This window comes from Notolabrus celidotus, chromosome 11, assembly GCF_009762535.1.
Source record: "Notolabrus celidotus isolate fNotCel1 chromosome 11, fNotCel1.pri, whole genome shotgun sequence".
In the NCBI taxonomy this organism is placed as follows: Eukaryota; Metazoa; Chordata; class Actinopteri; order Labriformes; family Labridae; genus Notolabrus; species Notolabrus celidotus.
Window position 1 is genome coordinate 17,234,275 of NC_048282.1, and position 26,893 is coordinate 17,261,167.

The following is a 26,893-nucleotide window of genomic DNA, read 5'->3' on the forward strand; positions in this document are numbered from 1 at the left end:
AGCAGCTGAGGGGGATATATGATAGAGTTCATTTCATACACAGCAGCAGGAACAGTGAAGTGTCCCCTAGGTTAAAGCATGATAGTTTGTCCTGTGGATACGAATATCTAAAAACTGTTAGCCAAACAGGATAAAACATTTTGATTCATTTATAAAACAAACTTTGCAGCAAAAGCTGTTGAAGTAGTTGAACTGTAGTAAGAATTTTTTTGAAATACTGAAGTTGCTCAACATTTCCACCGATCACCTCAAAATGTAAATTAACTTTGCATACTATTTTTTCTCTCTCTTGAGTTGGATTCACCGGATGTTCATTCACCTTAATTGTGTGAAGTTCAACTTTAAACTTTGCTACTTGACAGACTTAAATTTGTGATATCAATCAAGTTTAATTTGAAGTCTTTGTCTACTTACTCATTGCTATCCCAGTGTTGGTTGCCAGGTAACATCTGTTGTTGTTTAATCAAAATACACTATGCAAACAGGGCATGTCTGTTATATAACAAGCTTTAAGAAAGCTTTGGTTTGGTTCACAATAAGGGCTTAACTGTCAGTCCTTGCTACAATGACTGTGCTTTATATACATTTCATACATGTAGTATCGTGTCAGCTTTATTTCAGGCAGTTCTGTATAGAGCGGAAGACTTCTCTTTAAGGTGACTTATCTAACATTACTTATGAGTGGATGTAAGCTTTGCTAGTCGTCGAATACTGAGTAACAACTCATCTCTCAAGAGCTGTTTTGTCTTTTAATCTGTTTTCATTTCATAAATGTCCAATTACATTTTTGCTCAGTTACAGCTGGTGCAAGCAGCTCCTGAAAACCATCATCTGACTTCACTTAAACTTAATAACTGTTTCGAGACATTTCCAAAAACAATCAACATCTACATATTGTTTAAAACCATCCCCTGATCTCCATTTATTTGTGTTTGGAAGCTGATACTAGAATAAATCTGGAGTCTTTAAGTACTAGAGACAGCTTGAGAAAATACTCACCATGTGTCTGTATTTCATTTCAAAATGTTAATTCCCTGTAGGTCACTAAAACGCCACTTGCTAGTAAAGCTAACAAAAGCATGACCCCAGTTTCATGAATAATAGCTACAGCCCTGTAGGTACTTCAAGGTTATTTATTTTGAAATAGTTCCAGATCATTTTTCTTCCTGTCATCGGTAAGTGTTTGATCCATTGATACGTTTTATTGATGTGTCTAATCTTGGATCTCTGTGCTGGTTAGAGCTTGGTACAGGATATGCAGTTTTTGGACAGAAACTCTGACAAAATGTAGTCATGAGGCATAAAAATATAATACTTTAAAATAAATAGACCAAGACACATTGTGAAATCACCATGACAAATGAAACACAGAATGACTAAGCGTGACTAGAGGAAGTAAACACTTTAGGTACACAGATTGTAGGTCCTCTCTCATACCGCCACATTACCAACTCTCATAATCATCTCGTAACAAAGCTTCCCTCTCCTCACAGCTGTGATATGTTGATTTGAAAATCTGTACAAAGTCCAATGTGCAAACAGAGAATGTACTGTAGTGTGTCAGAGCATTTTCACTTCTCTCCCTGCACAGTTCCCATACACAGACTCCCCTCCTCCTCAGTGGTCTCCAACTCATCTGTGCGGATGGCCTGTGTGATCAAATTCAACTCCTCACACATGGTCTCATAACGGTACGCCACACGGATGTCAGGAACGTTTGTGCGTCTGATGTCGTTACTCTCTTGACCCTCCTCGACGTAAAATGAGCCAAGCCAGGAGCTCTTAACCTGATTCAGAGGAGAAGTCAGAGTAAAAGTTATAGACTGTGGAGGGAGAGCCATAGTTACAAATTCAGATTGGACAACAAGGTATGTAGGGGAGAACAGGGTTGGTTGTCACACTTTTTACTGTTTTAATGATTGCTCATCATCAAAACATCGTTCAATAGTCATTCCTACATTAAATCGAAGCTTAAGGTGTTGGCTTGAAATGTGTATCCATCTCACTTTCCAACTCATTGTAACAAAGAGGCAAATAACTATCAAAGACACTCTGACACATTGTGACAACCAAGCCCATCACGGGGTTGGTTGTCACACACTATGGGGTTGGTTGTCACAATGGTATTTCAATGGGAAAAATCTTTTAAAAAAGGCAAGAAGACAGAACTAAATTTGAATGCTATATTACACTGACAAGTGATAGGCCTACATAACTTAATACATTTTAACATAAAATGAGGAACATGAAGAGGAAACACATCTTTAGGCCAGCCTATATAACAACATAAAGAACAAAACAAATAGGCCGAACAATAATGACCTACTCAACTAGGCTACATGCAGTCACTGTCTGAGTTACAGTGATGGCAAATGTAGGGTCTGCACACTCCAACTCATTTCACCATGCATGATTTTGCCAACATAGGGGTTGATTGTTACATGTGACAACCAACCCCAAAGAGAATGTGACGACCAACCCCAACTGGAACTTTTTGCTAGCATCAAGGCTAACAACCATCTAACAACTAGTTAGCTAGCTAATAAAAATCTAAACTATAGCTTTCCCCTCACACTTTGTAAGGGTAACACTTGTTTTGTTATAAACCCATCCTTTAAAAGCCTAGAAGAAAAATACTGAGGAGCTGAATATTTACAATTTGACATGAAAAACACAAAAAGTCCTCTCACCTCAAGTTCAGCTGTCTTACTCCAGAGAAGACTATGTAGGTGAGCTCTGATCCCAATTCTGGAAATGTCCATACCCCAATTTGAGAGACAGCGCCCTCTGGTGGCGAGATATAACGAGTGTGCCAACCAACCCATGTGACAACCAACCCCGTTCTCCCCTACTGTAATGTGCTATAAAGACATGTTTAAACCTTATGAGAGAATCCGCTCATCAGCACACTGTTTCTGGCCAGCTCACACATGTCACAGGAGCTGAGTTTCCACACCTGAGCAGCAATGCTGTACTCCTCCATCAACGGCTCCTACAGAGAGAACCGTCACAAGTGCTCAAGTCATATACAGCCTCACGTTAATCACACAAGAATTATATAGCATTTTGAGTCATCTGAGCGTGCCACACTGTGCACACTGACCTTAGTGAAGTGAAACTGCAAAGGGTCATCTGTGGACAGAGAGACCATGAGGCCTCTGGACAGGTACTCTGGCAGAGGGTTACGGTGGTAGCTGAGGAACAGGCTGTTATTGCTGAGAGGTGACATGGCGATACCGATCTGAGCCAGGTAGTACAAATACTGCAACACAGGAGCCTGGAGGGACACAAAGCATTACACTTTGTCTTTATTAACCAAGCACTGAACTATATGAAAGTCTGAACAAAGAGAGAATAAATGAGCCAAGGTCTGGCACTGTTGCTTTTCTATTAGATTAATTTCCTCATGAGCTCTTTCAGTGATGAACTCTCTTCTATGTGTCAAATAAAGCTGACAGGATATTGAGGTCGCACCTTTCTGAGCAGCAGGCCATGAGAGATGTTCTCTGACAGCATGAAACCAGACACCAGGTGATGGATTGGACCCGCCTCCCCACAGTGAGGACGCAGGACGAGCGTGGGAAACCCTCGCTGCCTGGATTAAAAGGACACGGATATGGGGAGAATGATCAACAGAGCAAAGGGAGGTAACACTTACTTTTGCTTTGTCATATCACAGAATAAAGAGATATTTAAGATAGAGAGAAAGAGATATCCTTACACAAGCCAAGTAGTTGCTTTAGAATAATTGTGTAAGCATGAAGGCGACACATTTGTACCACTAAACGATTAATATTTCTTCAATTTAAGAAATAGTACAAACATCATGTGTAGGTATCATTTAATAATCATTGCTTCCTTAATAAGTGCAAACTGTAATTACGGTGAACATCTAAAATATATGATCTGTGACTGCAGCAGCAGTAAAGAATGTGGTGCAGTGACATACCTACGCAGGTGATTCAGCACCGTCATGTTTGCATACATGTAGTAGAGGTAGTATGAATAGGGCGGGTTGTCCTCCTCTGTCCAGTTCACCGGCAGCGGACTGTCCAAATTAAAGATATGTTGCTCTGGTTTTGACTCGTCATCCACACTGTCGAAACCCACAACCTATAAGAGGACACAAGAGACACGTTACACTCTGAAGTCTTGTTACAAATGGAAAACACACAAAGGCATGAGTCCATACAGTCTTCATACATGCTGGAGGAAGAGGTGAAGCTCTGGGTGGCTGCTGGGGTCGACTGTGACCTCGAACAGAGGCATGAAAACATTCTCCAGCATCTCTTGGAAGTTGGACAGCTGTTTCTTTGTGTGGTAGACGTCACTGTGGGAGGGAAATACACCTTTAAAGTTAAGTTTTTGTTGCTTATTTTAATTATGTGAGTCATTTGGCTGTTTTAATATCTCAGAAAGGGCTTCTAAGTGGTGTACCAGCAGACACATCTTTCGCGTAACTAAAAAAAAGTGTCAATTAAATAATTTTGGAAAAGTTTAATACTACTTGTTTCCCACTATAGATACCTTGGCATTTAATTGATGATACTTTAACCTTCACCCCTCACATCCAGCAGCTTGCTAAAAGGATGAAATTTTATTTTAGTTAGATCTCGCCTTTCTTTTGAAGCCAAAAAAAACCTGGTTGCTGCTACTTTTCTGTCTGCGCTGGACTACGGTGAGGTTTTATATATGCACGCCTCTGCTCAAAGCTTGCACATACTTGATACTGTATATCATGGAGCTTTGAGGTTTATCACCAATTTTAAAACGATGACTCATCACTGTGTGCTGTACTCGAGAGTAGGATGGTCCCCCCTGTCGTCACGCAGGAAAAAACATTGGCATCTTCTTATTTATAAATGCATCCTAGGACTACTTCCCTCTTACTTCCTCGCATATATTGCACAAAAGAACTCAGGATCTCATAATCTTCAATCTCAGGATCTTTTAATACTATCTGTTCCGAGGGTCAGGACTGAACTTGGGAAAACGGCCTTCAGGTTTGCTGCTCCCTCGACCTGGAACGCCTTACAAAAGGATCTAAAACTGTCTGATATGATATCTTTGAATGCTTTTAAGCGGTCCTTAAATGGCTTGGAGGCTGAAGCATCTGTCTGTAGATGTTTTGTTTAAATGTGACATGCTGTTTTTCTGGAGGTACCTGTTGTGTAGCTGTTGTATGCGTCTGCTACTTGTATTTATGTCTATTGTAAAATTGTAACTCTGTAACTGTGCTGATGCCTTTCTTGGCCAGGACTCTCTTGGAAAAGAGATTTTTAATCTCAATGAGCATTTCCTGGTTAATTAAAGGTTATAATAATAATAATAATAATAACTACAAATTAACATTTGACTTTTGGTTTATTTAACTGTAATACAAAATTAAAATATTGTTTTCTTGTAATTCTATGTCTCTATTATTTAGATTGTTATAATGTATGAAATGTTGCTTTAGTTTCTTATGCTTGCATTGTCAAATTACATGCAGACACTTAATTCTTAGTCCAGCTTACTACACACATACAATATTATAGCATTGTAATATTATGAGAGGAAGAAGAGCTGTTACAAACAATATTATAATCTCTTGGGTAACTTTCTGTACAATATATCATTACATATTGTATATAACATTCATTGAAGAGTAGAAGTAACACTAGCAGGTCAAATACTTCAGTGTTGTATCACAGCGTTGTACTAAAATAGTACTACAGTACTACATTGCTGATCTGCTGCTACTGTATGAACCATCTCAACCTCTGAGGTCATCAGGTACTGGTCTGCTGTCAGTACTGACAGTCAGAACGAAACATGGTGAAGCAGCTTGTAGTCATTATGCCCCACATATCTGGAACAAACTCCCTGAAAGCTGCAGGTCTGCTCTAACTCTCACCTCTTTTAAATTAAAGATTAAGACTTTCTTATCTGCCACTGCCTTCCAATTTTAGCTTTTTTAACTCACTTTAAATGCACATTTTAAATTTACTTTTAATATATTTCTAAGTATCCTTTTCTTTTCTGTTTTATTATATTTGTCATTTGAATTGTGCTCTTTTATGTTTGTCTGAAATGCACTATACAAATAAAGTTGCCTTGCCTTGCCTTGCCTTTCCTAAAGTAAAGTACAGTAAAGTAAAGTAAATCTTTTTCATATTGCCCATCAGTGGTCTTACTCACAATAGTCGAGGCACTTGCACCAGCCAGCGCACATTAGTGGAGTAGACGTGATGTTTGACAGCCCACTTGGCCAGTTTGTCCCACTCATCTCTGGAGCGGCCGTAGATGGACAGTCTGAGCTCAACGTTCTGGTACTTACTCTCCTCCAGGTCAGCCATCACTTCCTGAGAAACAGGGACACAGACAGTCAGCAGGGGGCGCCACATACTCATACAGTCATGCTGATGCAGGTATCCTCATGGCAAAAACAGTGTTTCAGGTGTGAGGGATGACCTTAATAATGTGACCAAAGTATTTTCCCTCGATGTGGTTGTCTGTTTTGATGAAGATCTCTCTCAGGATGGACTCTCCGATGGGATTGTATTTGGCATTGAACTTGTCAAAGCGATGAAAAGTGTTTCGGTCCTACAAAAAGACACGAAAGCTCTGATTTACACACTGCGTCATTGCCTGTTGAATCATTATTCAAAATTTAAACTTTGTCTAAACAGGCAGCAGTTATGAACGGATCACATATGATCTATCCATCATACTTGTTACTTACTGCATGCATGTCCAGAGTGTCCACACTCAGGTCAAAGGCTGTCAGATTCATGCTCTCGAACACTTCCATGAGCGTCTGACCCTTTCCTCTTTCCACATGAACTATCTCTTTAGGATACTTCTTCATGGCCCTCTTTATAAATCGCAGCAGGTGCTTCTGGTTCATACAGGAAGAGGCATGTATGTGTGTGTCAACCTGTAGATTAATTCAGTAAAGGGGGATAAAAAGTTAAAATACTGAAGTCTGACTCTGGATTAAAAAAAGTACCTGTGATAGGCTCAGAAGAAGCAGCTGTCTAGTTCACCTTACGGATATTGTAAAAGTCGCGATGTGGGACTTTTTTCTGTGCCGCCAGCTCTTTCATCTCATTCAGCAGGATGTGCATCTGGAACTTTGAGCTAAGATACTGCAAACGTCGGTAGCAGAAGGACTTTCTGTGGTGAAGAGAAACACAAACAGGTATTTGGTATTTTATGACAGTATTAAAATGTAGTTCTACGCTCTGCTGGCATTATTTCTCTATTTTGAAAATGGCTGAAAAAAGAAAGAGACAATAAAGCCTGGTGCTAAAGCATTTTGATGGTCATAATGATTCATAGTTAAATAAAAAAAACATGGGCTGTATTAAAAAATAAAGCAATCTTACACTGGTCCATTGATAATGAGAGCCATCATGACGTTCATATCAGCAATATACTCCTGCAGATCTGGATACGGCAGCTCCAACTCTGTGCTCCTGTTTGAAAATTCAAAACTTGAGCAGGAAACTGTAACGTGTGAGTCTAAAAACAGACCAGCATAGTTAAATAAAATGCATGCATGCACATCGTGGTTCATCACATATGTCTCACTTCTCCATAATGTTCCTTGTCGTGTACACATGCATGACACCATCTACCATCTTGCAGCCGTAACCCATGTCGGGGGGCATGCTGGAAGGGTCCTGGTTCTCATATGGGTGCGTTTCAGAAACAGGTGGGTGCTCTGTGGCATCTGAGAGGAGACAGAATGTGGCACTGTGAACGCCACGGCTTTAGAACGCAGTGGAAACGTGCATGCAGCCAAGGTCTGATTGGAACAGGCTGCACTTTGTGACAGCAGGTTCAGGGCTGTGTGACAGATGGAATGTGAAATGTGTAGAAGTGCCTGCAAATGTCTTAGTGTGAGAGTAACACACATGATAGGGGAGACCGGGTACGGTTGTAACATGGGGAGAATTGAAACACCACTTTCCACCAATCAGTACTACAAACTACCTCCTAACTCAGCTGTTAGTGTGCCGTTAACAACATACTACTGCATGTCCTCTCTGGGTCACATGATTTCAAAGACATATTACTTGTCAGAGCTGTGATAGCTTAGCTAGCACACCTTTCAGGCTGTATATGGAATTCAACATCAATACTCATACATTTGTTAAATACATAGTGATGTAATTATTTGAATACATCATGTTTACACATGTTGGTACTTTGAGAACTCTAGCTCAAAATTTCAGAGAGTAGCAGGTGCCGAAGTAAGAAGTGTTACAGCCATACCTCGTCTCCCCTACTTGATATGACTTCCATTCCAATACTAACACAAGATGATTTTAAATAAGCAATCAGGAATATACCAGGAAATAACTCTTTGTTTAGTATAAGTCAGTGATACTAATAGTTTATCACTAACAAGTATAGGTTGATTTAAAGTTTTTTGTTATAAATATCCAAAATATTAGAAAAAAGGTTAATCACATGGTTCCAGAAAGAGAGGTAATCAATACAATATAGGAAACTGAAAGAATCTGGAAGCATTTTTGCAATGGGTTCATTCTTTTAGTTCTTTGTTTGAGTTTTTTACATGAAAGATTGAGTGTGGTAAAAGAGAATGACATGATATCATTGTAGTGTACATGTGTAAGTACCAGCAGCTGTGGTCTCTGGGATCTCGTCCTCCTCTTCATAGACTTCCAGGTCCAGAGGTCTCTCACTCAGATCTTGCAGATATCGAGCGGTAGTTCTGCAGAAACTCTGCAGTGACAGACCCATATACTTCTGTCTGATGAATAGAGCCTTCACCACACATTTAGCAGCATCCAACAGATCTGTGAAGGGAACCTGGACAGAGGAACAATAGAATCAAACAAATGGAGACAGAAGCAAAGGAAAAATAAGGCGAGGAGGTGTTATTTAATGGGGAGAGTTGACAAAGGAAATGATGTGCCAATGAGTCTACCAAGAAATGCTCTCTCTTCATTTTTAGTGCCTCTGACTTACCCCACATTTCTCCTCTCCAGATATTGAGACCCTCTGGTACTCTCTCTCTGGAACCAGCTCTCTCTCCTGAAAGTCCGGAGCTTCGCTCTGTTCCTTCATGTATCTAACAAACAGTTGAACCAACAAAGGCATTAAATCATTTTCTACTCTTGTAGCGTACACATTAAAAGCATAATGAGGTCTATGTTTCCTAAAGCTAGGGGGGGGGGGGGGGGGGGAATCACTCACTCCAGATCTGTAGCACTGTCAGTCTTCATGAACTCCTGTTTGGCTCGGAGGAGGATGTCGGGTTCAAACCTGAGCACAGAGAGACTGAGCTCACTTATGGATCAATATGGTTAGCTTCAGGATTTTAACTAACAAACCAGTTTTTCTGTCTTGGCACTTACTTGACATCCTGGCTGATCTGTCGCTCGAGGCGTTGACGCCTCTCCTCCAGTTGTTCGATTGGGCTGTCCTCAGGAAATTCATATGGGGCGCTGCGCATCTCACTCTCCGCCAGCGTGCGAGAGAACAGCTCCTTCAAAAAAAGTCAACAGCATTAAAGTCTACTCATCTAACAGCAAGCAAGATTAAAATCAATCTAAGTGCAGTAGGTGAGTCACTGAGTTCTTACTTCAGCAATCTCCTTGTACTTCCCATCCATGGATGTACGTAGGTCAATGGATTGTTTCAAGGCCACAGGGATCCCAGGCAAGGAATGCTGGGTAGTGAGGAGGTGGCGTGCACCGCGGAGATCAACTGGAGATAAAAAAGAGGGAGAAAAAGAGAGAGAGAGTGAGTGACCGGGGAAGAAATTTCAAAATCAAGAGAAAAAGTATGCAACTTGCAAAACTAGAAAATATAACTGCTAACATGAATTGACTTTAAAAGGAGAGCATACTAATGCATCAGTGCATGCAGCAACTAATTTCTGTTCAAGGAATGGATAAATGGGTTTAGCAACAGCTGCATCCCATTAACTGTCAATGAACTTATCAACCTTGGTAAAAATAGCATGTGTCTTCTCATTTTACCCAGCATGGAAAAAGTAGGCAAGAGATCAATATAATTGAGCCAAATCAGCTTGTTTAAAGCACTCTGTTTTTCACAATCCTTCAATCCTGTAGCCTATCATTAATTCACAGTAACCAGCACAGTCTGCAGAAGCTTGTTCCTCCATCAGTGGGTCTAAGCTCAGCGGCTGTTTGTGCCTCGAGACACAATAGAGCATTCAGGTTGAGAGCCCATCAGCACACACACCGGCTAATACCCTCCATTGTTGCCAACACAAGACTCAACTTTTATACCAACCCAGTTGTCATGGAAAGAAGAGGAGGGAAAATTAAGGGGGATGGTGACTGGAAATAAGACTTGGGATAAAGACTGCTGTAAGTGGAGGCTTGTAGAGCAGGATTTTAACAGCGATAGTGGGTAGTGAACAGCAAGCAGAGACACTGTCTTCAGTGCTGTGTTCCCCTGGGTGTAAATTTAGCAGCCTACCTGCAATGATATTAATCTTTCCCTCGAAACTACACACCTGCCACTGAAATATTCATCATCCTGCTGAATATTTCATCCTGTGAACGCCAGAGTGTCAGCAGGACAGGGGTATGTCAGTATTTATAGACCATACGCACAGGACGGTCAAAGAGGGCAATCTGTGTGTTACATGCAGTCTGTGTTGTCTTTGAAGTGTTGTGCCAAATCTAAAGGAAGTCTGGTTTATTCAAAGGAGCATGTCTGAGTCTGTCTGCTCTACAGGAACAGCAGACAAGACAAGAGAGGCCAATTAACTGGGCTGAGAGGGACTGGACAAAGAGCTTCATCAAAAATAGAAAACATTTTGTGAGGTGGCAAAAACAGTTTCTATGAAGAGAGACGAGGTGGTTTGTGACCACGTGTTTATCGCCTTCTGTTTAACACTGTCCAATCAACACATCCCACTCAGCACTTTAAAGTTTGCCTGCACCACAAGAAGCGATATCAGAATATACACATTTATGTACATGTATCTTGGACTGAAACACTTGAGGGAAGATTGATTTTGACCTTTAAAAGGCTGGGTAGTCGAGCTCTGGTCTATGCAAAGACCTCAAGGAAGACGTTCATCAGAGTCAAAAGGAACTACAATAATGTGAGCAGGTCATTTAATCACACTACCTGATAAAGTATGACTGGAAAAAATAATAAAACTCTCTTATTTGGAAACAAGATTTGGCATCCCCATCTTTAATACATTGATGATACAAAGTAACTGTTAACTGTACAACTCCCTTCTGGAGTAGCATTAAGTCAAGTACTGGGAACAGGGAGGGATAAAGGGATAGTTGTGTGCCTATTTGTTGTACCTTTGTTTCTCTTTTGGTTTGTTTATTGTATTCATAATTTTAAATGAGGACAAATCTGTAATGTTGAATTTTTGATTACAGATTTGTCCTCAATAAATACAGTAGATTTAAATGTATGACTAAGAGTAATGGTACCCATCTAATTCAGTATTATGTAAAGTCAAGTCAAGACATATTTATTCATAAAGCGCATTTAAAACGACTCTGTCTAAGTGCCCCATGTATCGAGGCTACAGTCCTCGTCGCAGAGGTCGCCGGTTCAACTCCAGGCGACCTCTTTTTGCTGCATGTCTTCCCCCACTATCTACTTCCCACTTTTCCTGTCTAATCTACAGCTGTCCTGTCAATGAAAGCAAAAATGCCCCCTCCCAAAAAATAAATAAAACAACTCACATTCACCCAAGTGTTGTGCAACCAAGGAGACAACAAGGAGAAAACAATTAAGGGCCAAGATAAAACCAAAAACGTTATAATAAAAGACCTGCTAGACAATATAAAATGTAAGAGACAGGGTCAACTTAGGTAGGAGGCCATCGAGAAGAGACAGGTCTTCGGTAGGGATGCACCGATCCAATCCTGGTATCGGATATTGGCTAGATCAGACTCAAAAAGTGAGATCGGATATCGATGACAAAGGGCCGATATATAGTGCCGATCCGTATGGCAGATCTATACATCTCAGTTCTATGCTTTTCTGTGTTTACAACAGCCATGTGTGTCTCCTATGTCATCAGTGCCAGTCGGTCTGTGCATTTTTGCCCGGTGGAGCATGATGGAAGATAACTACAGAGTTTCTGCAGTTTAGGTGTATGTCACGCTTCTTTTGCTAACAACTCCGCTGGAAATTTGCAACATGTGCAGCGGTAATGTTTCGACGGATGGCGCTGAAAAATATGATGGAAGCCCAAAGGAGGAAGTTTACGTCAGCTGTAGCTTACTGCAAATAAGGAAGAAACCTTCTATTAATGGATTCAAAGTGTGAAAAAACGGACAGGTTATTGGATTTATTTGTTCCGGATCCTTGAAATTAAGGGATTCCAGCCTCTGGTTTAGCACTTGGAACCCAGGTACAGTTCATCATCAAGTCAGAAAAGCCTGAAGTTGCCAAAACATGATTCTATCCTCACATTAAGGAATAGAGACTGTTAAATCAATACCCGGATCGGATCTGCTAGTATCGGTATCGGCAGATACCAAAGCCCAGGTATCGATATCGGTATCGGGACCTAAAAAGTAGAATCGGTGCATCCCTAGTCTTCAGCAACTTAAAATATCAAGAGTCTGATTAGATTTTATATGAGCAGGTGATTGGTCCATAGCTAAGGGGCAGCCAATGCAAAAAGGCTTGATCCCCTTTGTTTTAAAGTGTCAATGTCGTGATTTCTAAGAGCAGCTGGTTAGTTGACCTCATGGCCTAACTAGAGTGTGGTAGTGCAAGAGATCAGCTAGATAAGAAAGAAACAATCAATTTCAAGCCTTATAAACAATCAATTATATTTCGAAATCAATTTTAAAATGGACAGGAAGCCAATGAAAAGTGGCTAAACTTGGGTTATTGTTGTCATACTTACTTCTCCCAGTTAACCCAGTTGTTTTGCTGAGAGCACAAGCTCAAGACGCTGCATAAACAACTTATCCAGACCAAAATACAGAGATTTACAGCAATCCAGCCTAGATATGATGAAGGCATGGACTACTGTTACAGTTATTTGGACACAGATAAGGTTTTATCTTAGCTAAAAGTATGAGCTGCAAAAAAGCTGGTTTTAACTACTGAGGAGATCTATTTATGTAGTGATGTAGTACCTGCAACTTTAGTCATTTTAATATTACATGTGTAAACAAATGAGAAAAAAACAACAGGAAATTTACTACAGCAGTAAGTCTTAACCATACAGTCTATGGTCTTAACCTATAGAAATGCAAACACATGCTATGTAACCTAACTGTCCTCTGGTCTCTGCCACAAAGTCAAGCCACAGTTAGACGCCGAGAGGAAGGAGCCCGTCTGTGTAATGTAACGGCTGGCAAAGATATAATCTCTGCTGTCCGTTTGAGGCATATCATTTCACGGTAATAACAGCAGACACTGGTGTGGAGGGCAGCAGGAGACAACCAGCAGCACAAACATCCACACTGGGCCGCAGTAAAGCCGAGCCTAGCCAAGCCTGCCGGGCCCGGAGCTAATCCCCTAATGGCTGCTATATTTGGATCAGTAGCATCTACGGTTACGCAACAACTCATCTCCCCACTGTTGGAGAACAAACCACTCAGAAAATAAAGTCGGCCACGTTTCACTTGAACATAACCTAGTTGGCTTAAGCTCTTATTGATCTTAATAGGAGCAGCAGGAGAGCAGCAGGAGCGCTTATACACCATAAACTACAAGGTGCCTAACACAACAACAAGTTGGATCAGAGACAAGCTTCAGAACGAGGACAAAGAGTATCAGTTAGCTGAGGGACCTCCACTGCATACATGTTTCAATTGAGCATAACTCAAGTCTAACCTGAACCGGATGGTGCGAAAAAGAATACTGGTCCTCAGGGATGAGATCAGATCACAAGTGAGAAGTCATCCGAAGCCTACAAGCCAGAGGGGAGCTAGAGGTCAGAGGTCAGAGGTCAAGAGACATCCTGTGAAACCTAATTTCCAGTTCTGCTTGTTGTGATCTTCTCGCCGCTGTCAACAGAAAAGAATCCCTGTTTGAGTTTCAAAAAGTTTGCATAAATAAACATAACTCTGCATGAATACTCTTAACTATCAAGAGAATCCCTTGCATTTTACCCCTCCCCTCTTCTCCTCTCCTCTCTCTATCTCTATCTCTATCTTTTTCTACCATCAGAGAATCATCAGCCACAGTCTACCTGCTTCCATTGACTATGCAAATTTGGTATTCAGCCCGCAGGGAATGCCAGTGACTCATAGTGAGAGACAAACTTATGAACAGCTCATACGCGTCAGTACTGCTGAGAAAGCAGATCTTTCCTAAGGTTGGAGATCGTTAAACTCAGATTGTTGATGCATCACTTTTTTCTGTGATAGCAAATCATACTGTTTTCAGTACACTACCAAAAGACCATATTTTCATTCCTGCAATTACTTCTTCAGACACACATAAATTAAATTGTGTATAATTGAATTAATGTGTATTCAACACTCTCTGCTTTAGCTCCAAATTATTTGATATAAACTATCAAGGTTCAACATCTTATACTTTTTTTTTACCAGCACTTATTGATCAAGCAGTTAAATGTGCACAACTAACACATACGTAAAGTCAACATCACAGAACTGAGCAGCATCTTAAACTCATCTGTTTTTTACACAGATCAGTGTTAAAATTTTTTTTGATATCACATAGTGAGTCTCATATCCAAGGGTCAAACTTACACACACACACACACAGACACATGCAGCAGGATTTAACAACTCTTCTGCTTCTCCAAGGGATGCTTCCTCTCTCAGCATCTCTCTCTGGCTCTGCATCGAACAGCTGAAGTCTCTGCGGATGTGCAGCTGAATTCTCCCGACTGTCAGAGATGTTTTAGTCTCTGCAGCTGCATGAACTATATGTCTGCAGGACCATGTATGTATTCTTGAAACTGCCTTCCTGTGTTTCCTTTTGCAGCTGTCAGCCCTCTCACTTGAACCATACAGAATAGAAATGCCAGAAATACCAAGAAAAGGTGCCCACTAGCTTTGTAAACAGCCCTTTGATCCGATCCCACAGCTGCAGCTGCAGTCAGTACAACATATTGATCTGTTCTGATTCTTTGTGCACAGTTGCACCTTCACACCATTTTCAAAACACACAAGAAAGCTAGTTTGTGGGACAATCAATCGGCACACATTCTCCTCTGCACTCAAGACAGCACAGCTCAGGGCTATTGCACAAAGCTGTCAAGGGACAGGCAGAGGAGAGTGGCAGTGAGTGTGAAAGAGGGAGAGGGAAAAATAAGGGGGAGGGTTAGAGGGGAGGGGAGGAGAGGAAGGCATTATTTGTGCTTTTGCACAAGATGGGGGTAGTGGAGCGTACCTGTCTCCTCAGAGCCTGCGTTAAACAGCAGCTAGCAGGGTAGAGAGAGGAGAGAGAGAGGAGGGAGAGAGAGAGACTGTCCTGGCAGGGTGATGGAGCATGCCCAGGATGGCGTCTGCTGTCCTTTGAAAACAGGTTTAACATGAGAGGAGCAAGGGATGGAGAGAAACAAGAAACAAACACTCACAATCTAATGACACAACAGGCTAAAACACACACGCACACTCAGACATAAACAAACTTAGAGTCAAAGAGTCATCTCCTCCACTCTCTATAATCTTTCCCTGTCATACATACAAAGAGCAGGTCCAGCAGATCCATGAACTCCCCCTCACATCCCAGTGTGTGTGACCCCCCTCTGCTCTTTTCAGGCCAGCTGTCGCTGCACTAGCTGCCTCTGGAGCTGATCCTCCTCATTTAAATGCCTCTGACATCTATCTGGGATGTACCACAGGAGGGGCGGGAGGCGGGGGGAGACAACGTACATCACCAGCTGATGTGTGTTCTCCCGCAGTGAGTCCCTCTCACAGCACCCCCCTCTCCTATTTTTCATCCTTCGTACTGTGTTTTGCTGAAGAGACCATGTGTCCGGGATGTTTGTGTCGTCTGTGCATATGCGTGAGAATAAAACGGTGCTGTCTCAGCTGTATGAAAAGTCTGTTTTTTTGCTTGCTGAATAGCAGCAGTCTGACTGTCTAATAAATGAGCCCTTGCTTCCATCTCCTCTCACATGAATAAAATTAAAGGGCCAGCATGCTGTCCCCATTAAGGTTGCAGCAGTGATTTCTGGAACATGCTTTCCCAGGCTAAACACACAGAACTGTGTGTGCAAAAAATGATGAAACAGCACATTAATAATTCAGTGAACTGATGCAATTTGATGCCAAAGAATGATAAATGATGGTGAAATCTTTCTTTGCATTCTGCAGTGTCCAAGTCATATCTCCTTTCTTATTGTACTTTTGCACTGAATGTCAATTTACTCTGGATAACAACAATTGCTGCATGCTTGGCTTGCAAAAAAAATACTGTGTGGCCTATTGAGCCTCTCAGAAAGCTTTATAAGCCATGTCGACAGAATTTGTGGTTAGCCAAGACTTGGTAATCACGTGAATTTGCAACCAATGCGCAAAAGAGGCTTTCAAAGACGGTAAACATCAGTGTGCATTAAGTGTTGGTGCTACATATCTTATCTTCTCTTGCTCAACACTGTCAATAGTTCAACTCAAGTTGTCTTACTATAACTTGGAACTCAAGGAAGATTGAAAAATATTTTACTCTCACTTCCAGTTTTCACAAATGTCATGAAAATATCAAACAGGAAATTGATTAATTGATTAATTGATCTCTCTACTTCTTGGCTTTCCCATCCTGTTTGCAGAGGTGTGTCCAGACCTTTTACTGTGGTGGCACAACTGGGGCACTGACTCATACACGAGTGCCATTGAGTAAGGGCAAACACCCATTAATGAATAGTACTTATTAACCTTTCTGTCTCTACTAAATATTTCTACTTCAACTCCTGACATTTAAGTTTCACATAGATGTTATTTTTCCTTGCATAATTTTCATAACTAAAAAAAAATAACAACAGTGTGGCATCATATAAGTCTTCTAATCATAATTCTTTAAGGACTTAAAATAAAGATGTTTTTCAAAAGGCACAATTTTATGTACTTGTCTTATGAAACAGATGTGCAAAGTTTTTTCTACCAATGTAAGGACCAACAAAAGATTATTTAATACATTTAAATACTGACAAAAGTAAACCATTTGCAGCTTGTTATGAGATAGCCCAAATGCTTGAATTTTACAGACGTTCTGCCTCTGACAAGACACAAAGCCAATCATGGTTCAGGACTTTGGGGTGGTCAATCAGATTTCGAGGGGGCCTATGCCAATTCTGACCACTCCTCTGGACATGTCCCTGCCTGCCTCTCTGTTGCAGTCAATGGTTAATATTGACAATGGTAATCTTCAAAAAGTATGTTACATAACATTGCAAATAAAGTTTATCCTACATCAGCTGAGTTTTGGACAATATATCAGATATTACAAAATAAGAGTTTAGAAAATACTTTTGTAGCCCTGAAGCTTAGATATTGATGCAAATTGGTAGAAGCAGAAAGGTGCTTGTGTAATTGAGTGAAAATCAACAACATATACAATGTACATCATCATGAAGGAGTATGTCATCAATAAACATAGTGTGGCTCTCTATTATGCAGGAATTTAAATGTGTAGCTGTGCAACAATAGGATCCTATAAGCTAAAAATAGGAACTGGAAACACTAACTCATCCAGTGGTTAGTTTTGTTCTTCTGATGGGATATGTGCATGTCTTTGATCTGTTGCCATTATCTGCGATTATTGCATAAATAATTTGCATATGTCTATTTTAGGCCCCCGAGCATCACATCTGAATTTACATAAAACATACAATATGCAAATATGTACAACTTGTTCTCCTCCAGCAGTGTTAAGATTTGATGAAAAGGTAGCTTAACCATCCCAACAATCAGTACATCATGTACTGCAAATACATCATATCTACCGGCTATAAAACAAGCTTATAGCAGAGCTGCTCTCTCAACCAGAGTGATCCAGTTCAAAGAGAGCTGCTGACAAACTAGACAGAAAACCTCAGCCTCTGCGGTGTCAAATGCAATCCGACGACGAGCAAATTACCACTCGCCCTTCCAAGGTTAAACCATTGTGTCTGTATTTTTTCAATCCACTCAAAGGCAAAATTGCTTTCAAGAGGGCTAATCAAATTGTTGTGGCCCCAAGAGGAGCACAGCAAACAAGATTGCTGTTAATAGATTTGACTGGTTTGTTGTATTTATTTAGAACAGGCGCCCTCTAATGGTCAAATGTGTCACACACAAACCAGTGCAAGCTTATTATGGTGATATACCTTCAGTCAAATAAGAAAACTAGAAATACTGACAACAGCTGAAAGCTCCAACCTAATCGATTATGACAGCTGAAACTGGAGGAAGCACAGAACATACATACAGTTGTGCTCATAAGTTTACATACCCTGGCAGAATTTATGGTTTCTTGGGTAGTTTCTGTTGTCTTTATGATATAAAAAGAGTAAACACAGTTGTTTGATAATAATTCTGCTTCCCCCAACCACTAACCATGAGTGAAAAAAAAGTGTTTCTCTCATCATTCATAGTCTCTGAAAAATGGCCCAAAAAAAATCACCAATTCTGCCAGGGTATGTAAACTTATGAGCACAACATACCTACTTAAAAATATCATAATTCAAAAAGCATTGTAAAAATTAAGAACTCTAGATTAAGCCTCTAATAATGAGGTATCAAAGAAAGTGACTCTTATTACACATCAATGTCACTTTAAAGTATTAATATTATCATTTACATTTTTTAATTATTAGAACTGATGAAATAATGTAAATGTTAAATTCAGATCTTGCAGCTGGACTCTGCTGGAAATATTTTTTGGCAGTTTTGAGGAAGCAGAGCATCATTTTACAATATGATGGCAAGTTCTGTATGAATATCTTAGGGGTTCAAAGGATACTGTATAACTTTTTCAGCTGATTGGTTGTTAATTCTACAGTGTGAGTAAAATGTGAAACACCAAATTAAATCTCAGAGCAAACAATTAGCCTTTTCTGGCCAACACTCTAAAAAACGTAACATTTTAAGTGTCCAATATGACAAAGATTTGAAGCCAAACCTCACAGTTAAAAGGATGGACGGCTAAAACTTAGCGTTTTTGCTTTCAAGATATATAAAAGATTACATTTTGACTGAAATCGAGGCTTTTAGATCAATCATTCAGTGATGTAGCTGTTGACTATCTGTAAGACACGTGGTGTGGAAAAAACTTGTGCATATACCTCTGAGATGTAGTTGAGTGAGAGTTAAAAGTAGCATTAAATTGAAAGTACAATATCTAAACATAATACTAAAGAACAGCATTTAAGTTGTAGTTTGAAGTGACTGTCTAGTTTAGAATAACTTCTACAATAGCTTGCACTGTACCTTTAAAACAAGACTCTGGCTCTTCACAGGTGGTAATGTTGCCAACACAGTTCAGCATCAGATATTCTGTCTATCTACTGCATCCCCTCACTTAAAGTATAAGCAATATTACAACAGAGAGGGGATCCCACCCACCGGGCAAAAGTCCACCAGACCTCTGACAGACCACATGTTGGTCAATATGAGTAACAGAAGAACTGACTCCTCAGAGTGAAGAAACACACACAGGCTGAAGGTTATCACATGTAGGTGTGCTGGGTCAAGACTCCTGGGACATTGTAAATCATTAGTTACATTTTGAGGGGCTCTCCCATGTAATTACTGTGAATCAGTGGGTGGAACGGACGATGACATGTGTTGAGTATGCAGTGATGACAAGGTGTGACACAACTACAGGAGGTGCTAACAAGATGTGGGCGAAGTACAGTGTGTTCAAAGGCCAATTATCAGCCTACTAGTCTGCTTAAATGGTCATTTATAAAAGTGGCCTGATAGAAGTGATTCACAGCTATTTCATGATTTATATTATAGCACTATTTATTTCCTCCAGAGGTTGAAAGTAATGCTATATTTCAACAATACTACATTACCAAGCCAGATATTGCACTCTATACTTCCCCACATATACATGTGAGCCATAGTTACTTGTGACTTTGTGGACAACAATTTTACACACAAAACAAATAAAATATATAACTGGCTACCAAAAGATGATGAGTTGAAAGGATTTTGACTATTTGATAATGAATATAGCCATTAAATTAGCTCATTTCCTTAACTTACAGTAAGCTCCATTCACTGTGTAAAACATAAACAAAGTCTAGGTGATGTCACCCATTGGTTTCTGGAGAGATGCTCTTGGCCTTTTATAAATTAAAAGATGGATGAGTTAAGAAAATGTGTCCCCTTTATAGTTTTACAAACCAAAAAATACATATGTATAGAAGCAAAAAAACAGTTTTTGTTCAATGTTGTCAACAAGTTTAAAACTGCTGGGAAAAAAAGGCATCTTAATCACAGACTGTATAAAACATGGACAAAGTGATGCCACCCATTGGTCCCTGAAGTGAGGTTATGAACCTCAGTGATGGTCTCCGTATTGGTACTGACTTAATTTAACAAGCTGACAAGAGACAAAGAGATCAAATTGAGGTGGTTCTTTAGCCTCCTTGCATACAGCTACATGTATCTGCCTGTCAGTCAAATCAGCCACAGCCCTAATTATGTTAAAATGCAAAACATGGAGCCTTAATATTTTCAAACAAAAGTAATACCTCCCCTGTGTACATGAATAGAGAAATTGGATATTCAAACCAAATCAATTTTTTGAACCTGGCAATAAACATGTTCATTTTTGCTACAAAAATTGAAATATTAAGATATATGATAGTGGGTATAATGGCTTTTTGAGCCAGCTTCAAGTGGACATGCAAAGAACTGCAGCTTTTAGCACTTCCAGGACTTTTTAATAGGGTTGCCACTTTATTACTATTTTTTAAAGATTATTTTGAGGGTTTGTTGCCTTTATTTTGAAAGGACAACTTGAGAGGGATTGAGAATGTGGGGAGGGAGAGAGGGAATGACATGCTCCAAATCATATCAGAATCTTAAAACCAATATGACGAGAATTGTAGCCTCTATTTATTTCTTGCCTGCCCTACCAACTGAGCTATAAACTGGCACCCCACTGCTTGATTTTAATTTGAGCTTTAATTGGTTTTCCTTGGCTTTTGAAGCCAGCCTCAAGTGGGCACTGTAGTTGTTTGCTCTTCCACATCAGCTTCATTTTTCAACACCAGAGGTTACTGCTTGTGGTTATCAGACAGACTAACATTAACAGTAAGGGCCCCTTTATGACTAACAAAAATGTACAGGGCCATAATGTCCTAGATTCACTATGGCTATATTGGTATTTTAGATATATTTTAGGTGTCAGATTAACACCATGGTGTTATTATTATTGATGGTTGTCACAAAGATACATGATATTAATGCTAATTATGCTTTTAGGATTTGAATATTTTATCACTGCTCTCTTGGACATGGGTCATCCATTTTTTTGTGAATATCAAGTATGTATATACAACCAATTAATCAAATGCTCCAATGAACAATACCATCATCATCATCGTCATCGTCATCATCATCACCATCATCATCATCATCATCATCATCATCATCATCATCATCATCATTATCACATCATCTTGAAAAGTTGGTGTCTGAGGTCTTCTTGTTCAAAAAGCTGTTTTATGCCACTTATAGCAAAAAGCTTCTATCAGGAAGCACATACCTGCTGCTCTATAAAGTCCCTTTTATTTACTCTGAATTCTATTGTTCAGTAAGTGCAGAACAGTACTAGTGCAGAGCAGGCTGAATGGTGAGTGGGTAGTGCTCTAATCTCAGAACTACCTTTTTCACAGCCAGAGAAGTGATTCATGCACTGCTGAGTTCACTCTACAAACCCTGCAATAATGTGCTAAATCTGGACAATGCTCTGCCTCAGCTCTTCACACCGTAAACACACAAAAGAGCAAAAGTCTGTCTGATCGACATGGAGGAGTGCATAATGTGTGTAAGGAGGTTAATAACGCAAAGAGAGGGCTAAGCTGTTAGTGATTCAAACCTAGTTAGAGCTGATTAGATACTGCACCATCATTCCACATTTATTCCTCACTGCTGTGCTGATGGGTCTGCAGAAAGCTCATTAGATTGAATTTAAAGGTTAGGTTTCTTATTAAAACAATCTAACAAGCTAAGCCTTCTCCAGTATGCTCAGCGTCCATTAAGCTAATCATTACCCAGACAAGTGAAATCTAAATGTTGGACAAATCATTTACGATTATTTTGTAGATGGATTCATTAGATTTGGGAAGAGCGATGTCACAATGACACAAGCGTTCAATCAGCCCCCTAATCTCCTTCCCTCAAATGATCATGTATCTGCTGCTGTCTCCACATCACATATTGCTGTTTACATGGACTGTACTGTACAACGAGCCAAAAGATAGATCAGTGCCTTTCAGAATAAAAAAAGACAAAGATGAGTCAACTAAATGTCATGTTTGCTTACTCAGATGGTTCCTTTGGATGCCTCAACAGCATAAAATATGGACGTTAATATCATTTGTTTCTGTACAGACTCTGCCTCTGTCTGAAAAAACAGAAATGTCTGTGTCGAACAGTGTTCTAGCAGCCTTCCTCTTCCCTCAGTTTTTCTAACAGCTACACAAGCTGTAAATGAGGGAAATCACAGGGAGCATCCTGATGGGAGGGGTGGGATGGTGAATCACTTGTTGTCAGGGTTCAAATGAATCTGTGACAGTCATAGTACGGTCACAGCATGCTTGGTCCCCTGTGGCAGCATGACCTGGGTGTGCTTCAGCTTTTAAAGATACAGCAGATATTTGAGCTGTTTCTTTGTATTTTGAAATTCAAATATCTAAAATAAAACTCTTAGTAAGAACAGTTAAAACAATTTACTTCTTATATTAAAAAAACCCTTTAAAATACCATGATTCAGGTTCTTACCGCAGGTGTGTTTCTCAGTTTGTCTTGTATCATAATATCAATAATTCATGCCAGGATGTTTTATTTTTTGTCCTGTGAAAAGGAGAGACATTTTCACACCTTTGCACATCTTTTTTTTTCTCATAGATGACATAATATGTAGAAAGTAAAGGTCATATTCCAATACATAAGAACATCACTATTAGCATGGTATCTCTACAAAGTGCATAAATATGTTTAACATTTCAGAGAAAGCGGGTACAGGTGAAGTGGGGGTGGGGGTATTTAAAAGGCTGGTACTTCGTCCATGTGGTCATTCTTTACTCTTTGTAGTTTGGATGAAAGGCTGATTGGGGTGTGCATACATCATAGTGGAGACTAATCCTCTCATTCAACTGGGGATCATGTTGTGAGGTACCAACCCACTACATATTCACTCCATGCCAAACACAGCCATCAGGCTGAATGAAAACAGCAAACAAGCATCACATCGCTGTTCTCGAGGGACAAGAATGAGAAAGGTCTTAGCTTGCATATTTTTCCACCTAATATGATATCTTATGACAGGGCAGTACAAGCCAGGGGTTAGCAACTCATGAAATGAGCTTTCACCGCAGAAAAACAATCAACATTTCAGCAACATCAAAGTTTTCACACACAGAGTTGGCCGTTAACTGCAATTTTCCCTCAAGGATCCATGGATCTTTCTAAATCTAGAGATTGTATCAATGCAAAATGTGTCATATTTAAAATGACTGAAAATTAAAGCTGATAGGAAAAGCTACATGCCAGCATACTTCAGGGTCTGATTGTAAAAATGTTCCACATGCGGAGAGCATCCTCTTTAATCAACAGGTTTGCTTTTCAACAAACTACAAGCAAAAAGTCAAAGTAAGTCACCATATTTATTTTTCACAAATACCTGTAAAATATTCCAATTCAAAATTGTATTGTTAAATAAGTCTGAATTCACATAAAAATGCACAGACCTATTGCCACAGGACCTCAGGCTCAGAGTCATCAGTCCCTGTTTTGATGCAAAAATCCAAATACTTATTCACATCGAGTCCACTCACCTGTGCTGGCCGTGTACTGCAGGCTGCCCCGCTTCCTGAATGGGGACAACGGCTTGCTTTTGGCCCCAGCTGCAGTCCCGGGGGGCAGGTTGGAGGACATGATTCCAGGTTGTGTGGTTCGGCTTAGTGTGGATGGAAAAATAAGCACTGAGTGAGTCAGAGCTGCGGAGGACGGAGAGCCACACGAGGAGGAGGAGGAGCAGAGGAAAGAGAGCAGAAATGTAGCACAGATGCTGGGAGCTTGAGGGTGCTTGATTGCAGTCTGCGCACGCTTGTGATTGTCAGTGTGTAAGCTACTGCTACGTGCCTGACTGCAGGGATTTCCACAGCGGTTGGTCCAGCGTGGAGCTGCGGAGCATCCCTCTGCAGCGAAACAGGTCCCGCCCACCTCCGGAAGAACCCCGTGTGCATGAGCTGCAGCGCTGGGAGAAGAAGCTGGGGACTCGGGCAAAGAGGGTGAGGGGTTGGGAAGCGTGATGGAGAGGCAAAGCCTGCCCCCTGCGACGCATGAACACACACAAACATACTGACACACACACTGAAGCGGCTCAGCTTGTAAGGTGCCGCAGAGACTAAATGGGGTTGTGCTTGCGACGCGTCTTGCCATTAAATCAAAATCAAAGTTCAAAGTAGGTTTTCTATTTATTAACAAACACTCAAGTTTAAGTTTAAAACTTGTATGAGGTACAGAAAATGAGTATTAAAATAACCTTTTCATGACAGAGTTTAAGCGTCTATTACAGCAGGGGTTCCCAAACTTTTCAGCCCGTGACTACTAAAATAGCCCATAGGTGCCTAAGACTCGCGACCCCCACTGTCCCTCGAAGGGTGGTCTTATTTAGCTGGTCTGCAGAAAATTAGCCTACCTATATGAGCATGTGGCTGTGTTTCCTGCACCGTTATGAATTAACCTGCTGCTACTGATGCTTTTGATCATTAACTGTTCACTAAAAGGAGTTATCTGGCAACAAAGAAAGGCAGAAAACTCATTACATTTTCTATTTTCAATGTCTTATTTCAAGTTTAGCCACTATTTTTTTTAATATTTTTACTATAATGGGTAAAATGTATTTTAGATAACTTCTCACGACCCCCCATTTGTGTCTCAACCCACCAGGGGGTCCCAACCCACACTTTGGGAACCACTGTATTAGAGTAAGGCTACTACACAGAAAATGCTAGCAGAACTTCTTTATGCACTGTAGACCTACACTTCAACCCAGACAGTCAAAAAACATGATACATTTTAACAAATCTGAACACCATTTCCACCAGAGGATTAGTGTCGTCATCTTGTGCTTATTTTTTGGTTGCTACATTTTTCTCAGCTGCATAAACATTACACAGAAGTGACAGCGTGGACAAAGGAGACACCAGACAGGGTGATGAAGCAGCAGAGGAACTTATAGCGAGTTGGAAATGTGTGAATATGTTGATACCATTTCCCTGTAATACATGCAATGAAAGAATCTAGACCTGTTACCTGTTTACTGAGTTACACTGGACAGAAAGAAGAGTATGAAAGATATGATTATTGTGGAGCTGAATAAAAATATGGTGTTATTTTTTAGAAACTGGAGGTTGCAACTTGATCTGTATGGGCACATGCTAGTATGCTAACAAACCCATGAGCACCATTGTTAACATTAAAACGTGACAAACATCAATATCAAATTGTCATTTTAAAATAGCAAGCATGCTAATGTTAGCATTCTCGCTTTGCTAAATACTCTAGTGTTGTTAATTTACAAAAAATAAGCTAGCACTTCTGTATCTAACAGAATTGCGAGCAAACAAGAACACGCAACCTCACAGAACTGGAGCAGGCTTAAGTGAAATGCATGTAAACCTAGCATTAAAACAAAATGTTGAAAATTGTGTCATTACATGTTCAATATAAAGGTTACTGCAAAGATGACTTGTAATAGGCAAACATTTTATCTATGGTGTCTTTCAGGACACCCAAGGTCACCTTACAAATGCAAAAATAATAAAAACAGAAAAGAAGCAATATGCATAAAATAAAACAATGTACAAAATGAAAGCCAAAAAATGACTTGCAAAACTTGTCTATGTTTACAGTCCAATTACTATTTTACAGCATATATTTTGGGCTTGCATTACTTCAAATTGTTTGATATTTTATTCAAAAATTGGTTAACATCTACATTTTCGAATATCACGTTTTTTTAACCCTAGGTCTTCAGATTTTACGTTTGGTAAAAGACAACTGAGTTAAGCTATAACAAAGTAAAATACAGGCTTCAAATAATAGCACTGCAGGAGAGGTGTGTTTACTGAGCAGCCAGTGCCCTCTTGTGGTTTAACTGCAGTATGTTAACCTTACAGTCATCACTGTCATTGTAGTATACAACTCATATATTATGAATGTCAAGCAAAGCATACCCTTGGGCCTCAAAATTATGAATGTAGCACAAGTTCAGAATACAACAAACAAGCAGGTTTTTGATCTTACCCTAAGAAAAGTGTTTGTTTGGAATATTATGCAGATTGAAGACAAAATACAATAATGTTATTTTATTTGCTAAATGAAAGTTTAAGGGTGAGTTTTAACACTTTTCCTCAAGTTCTATTAATAATTAAAGAGTAATTAGTAATGTAAATTGTGTCCATAGAAATAAGACATGGTCTTTATAGAGAAGACCTACATTGCACCTGCTAAAAGAAATGGGAAAATGTTAAACCAGCCAAAAGCATACTGTAACCAATTCTTCATCTCAAAAAAACATAGATCACTCATCACAGTTTCTAAAGCCTGAAATACATAAATAAACCTTTCTATACCATGGGCAACATTAGACAAACATTGGTGTGTCTTGAGATGTTCCAACCAGAGACTCATTATGAAACTGCAGGGTGTTGGATAATCTTTTCTTGGAGATTGTCAGATACAATGACAAGACATTTTTTATACAA

The 26,893-nt window shown here is 39.9% G+C and overlaps 1 protein-coding gene across 3 annotated transcripts; it reads right to left on the reverse strand.

The window, feature by feature from the left end:
* Nucleotides 1–1,113: 1,113 nt before the first annotated feature.
* Nucleotides 1,114–24,533, reverse strand: ampd2b (adenosine monophosphate deaminase 2b). 3 transcript variants are annotated; one of them, XM_034695912.1, is made up of 18 exons: nucleotides 23,957–24,533; nucleotides 9,599–9,723; nucleotides 9,372–9,502; nucleotides 9,211–9,294; nucleotides 8,983–9,085; nucleotides 8,631–8,823; nucleotides 7,576–7,717; nucleotides 7,371–7,460; nucleotides 7,029–7,158; nucleotides 6,725–6,919; nucleotides 6,454–6,585; nucleotides 6,181–6,344; nucleotides 4,204–4,330; nucleotides 3,950–4,113; nucleotides 3,475–3,595; nucleotides 3,104–3,277; nucleotides 2,882–2,992; nucleotides 1,114–1,787 (listed from the first exon to the last, which is right to left on the reverse strand). In XM_034695912.1, exons 1-18 carry the CDS (start codon nucleotides 24,054–24,056, stop codon nucleotides 1,572–1,574), a joined length of 2,502 nt encoding a protein of 833 aa, XP_034551803.1. In that variant the 5' UTR covers nucleotides 24,057–24,533; the 3' UTR covers nucleotides 1,114–1,571. The 3 variants fall into 3 exon arrangements, with proteins under 3 accessions (XP_034551803.1, XP_034551804.1, XP_034551805.1); XM_034695913.1 differs by having other exon boundaries at nucleotides 9,211–9,279; nucleotides 23,957–24,531; XM_034695914.1 differs by lacking the exon at nucleotides 23,957–24,533 and adding an exon at nucleotides 15,352–15,474 and having other exon boundaries at nucleotides 9,211–9,279.
* Between the last annotated feature and the right edge of the window lie 2,360 nt (nucleotides 24,534–26,893).

Bases quoted from the DNA above. Each gene is read 5' to 3' on its own strand.
- ampd2b (XM_034695912.1), bottom strand. From the start codon at position 24,056: ATGTCCTCCAACCTGCCCCCCGGGACTGCAGCTGGGGCCAAAAGCAAG. The intron at 6,586-6,724 runs GTAAGTAACAAG...GTCTTTTTGTAG, and splicing joins ACACTCTGGACATGCATGCA to GACCGAAACACTTTTCATCG. The intron at 3,278-3,474 runs GTGCGACCTCAA...GTGTCCCTCCAG, and splicing joins ATGGCCTGCTGCTCAGAAAG to GCTCCTGTGTTGCAGTATTT.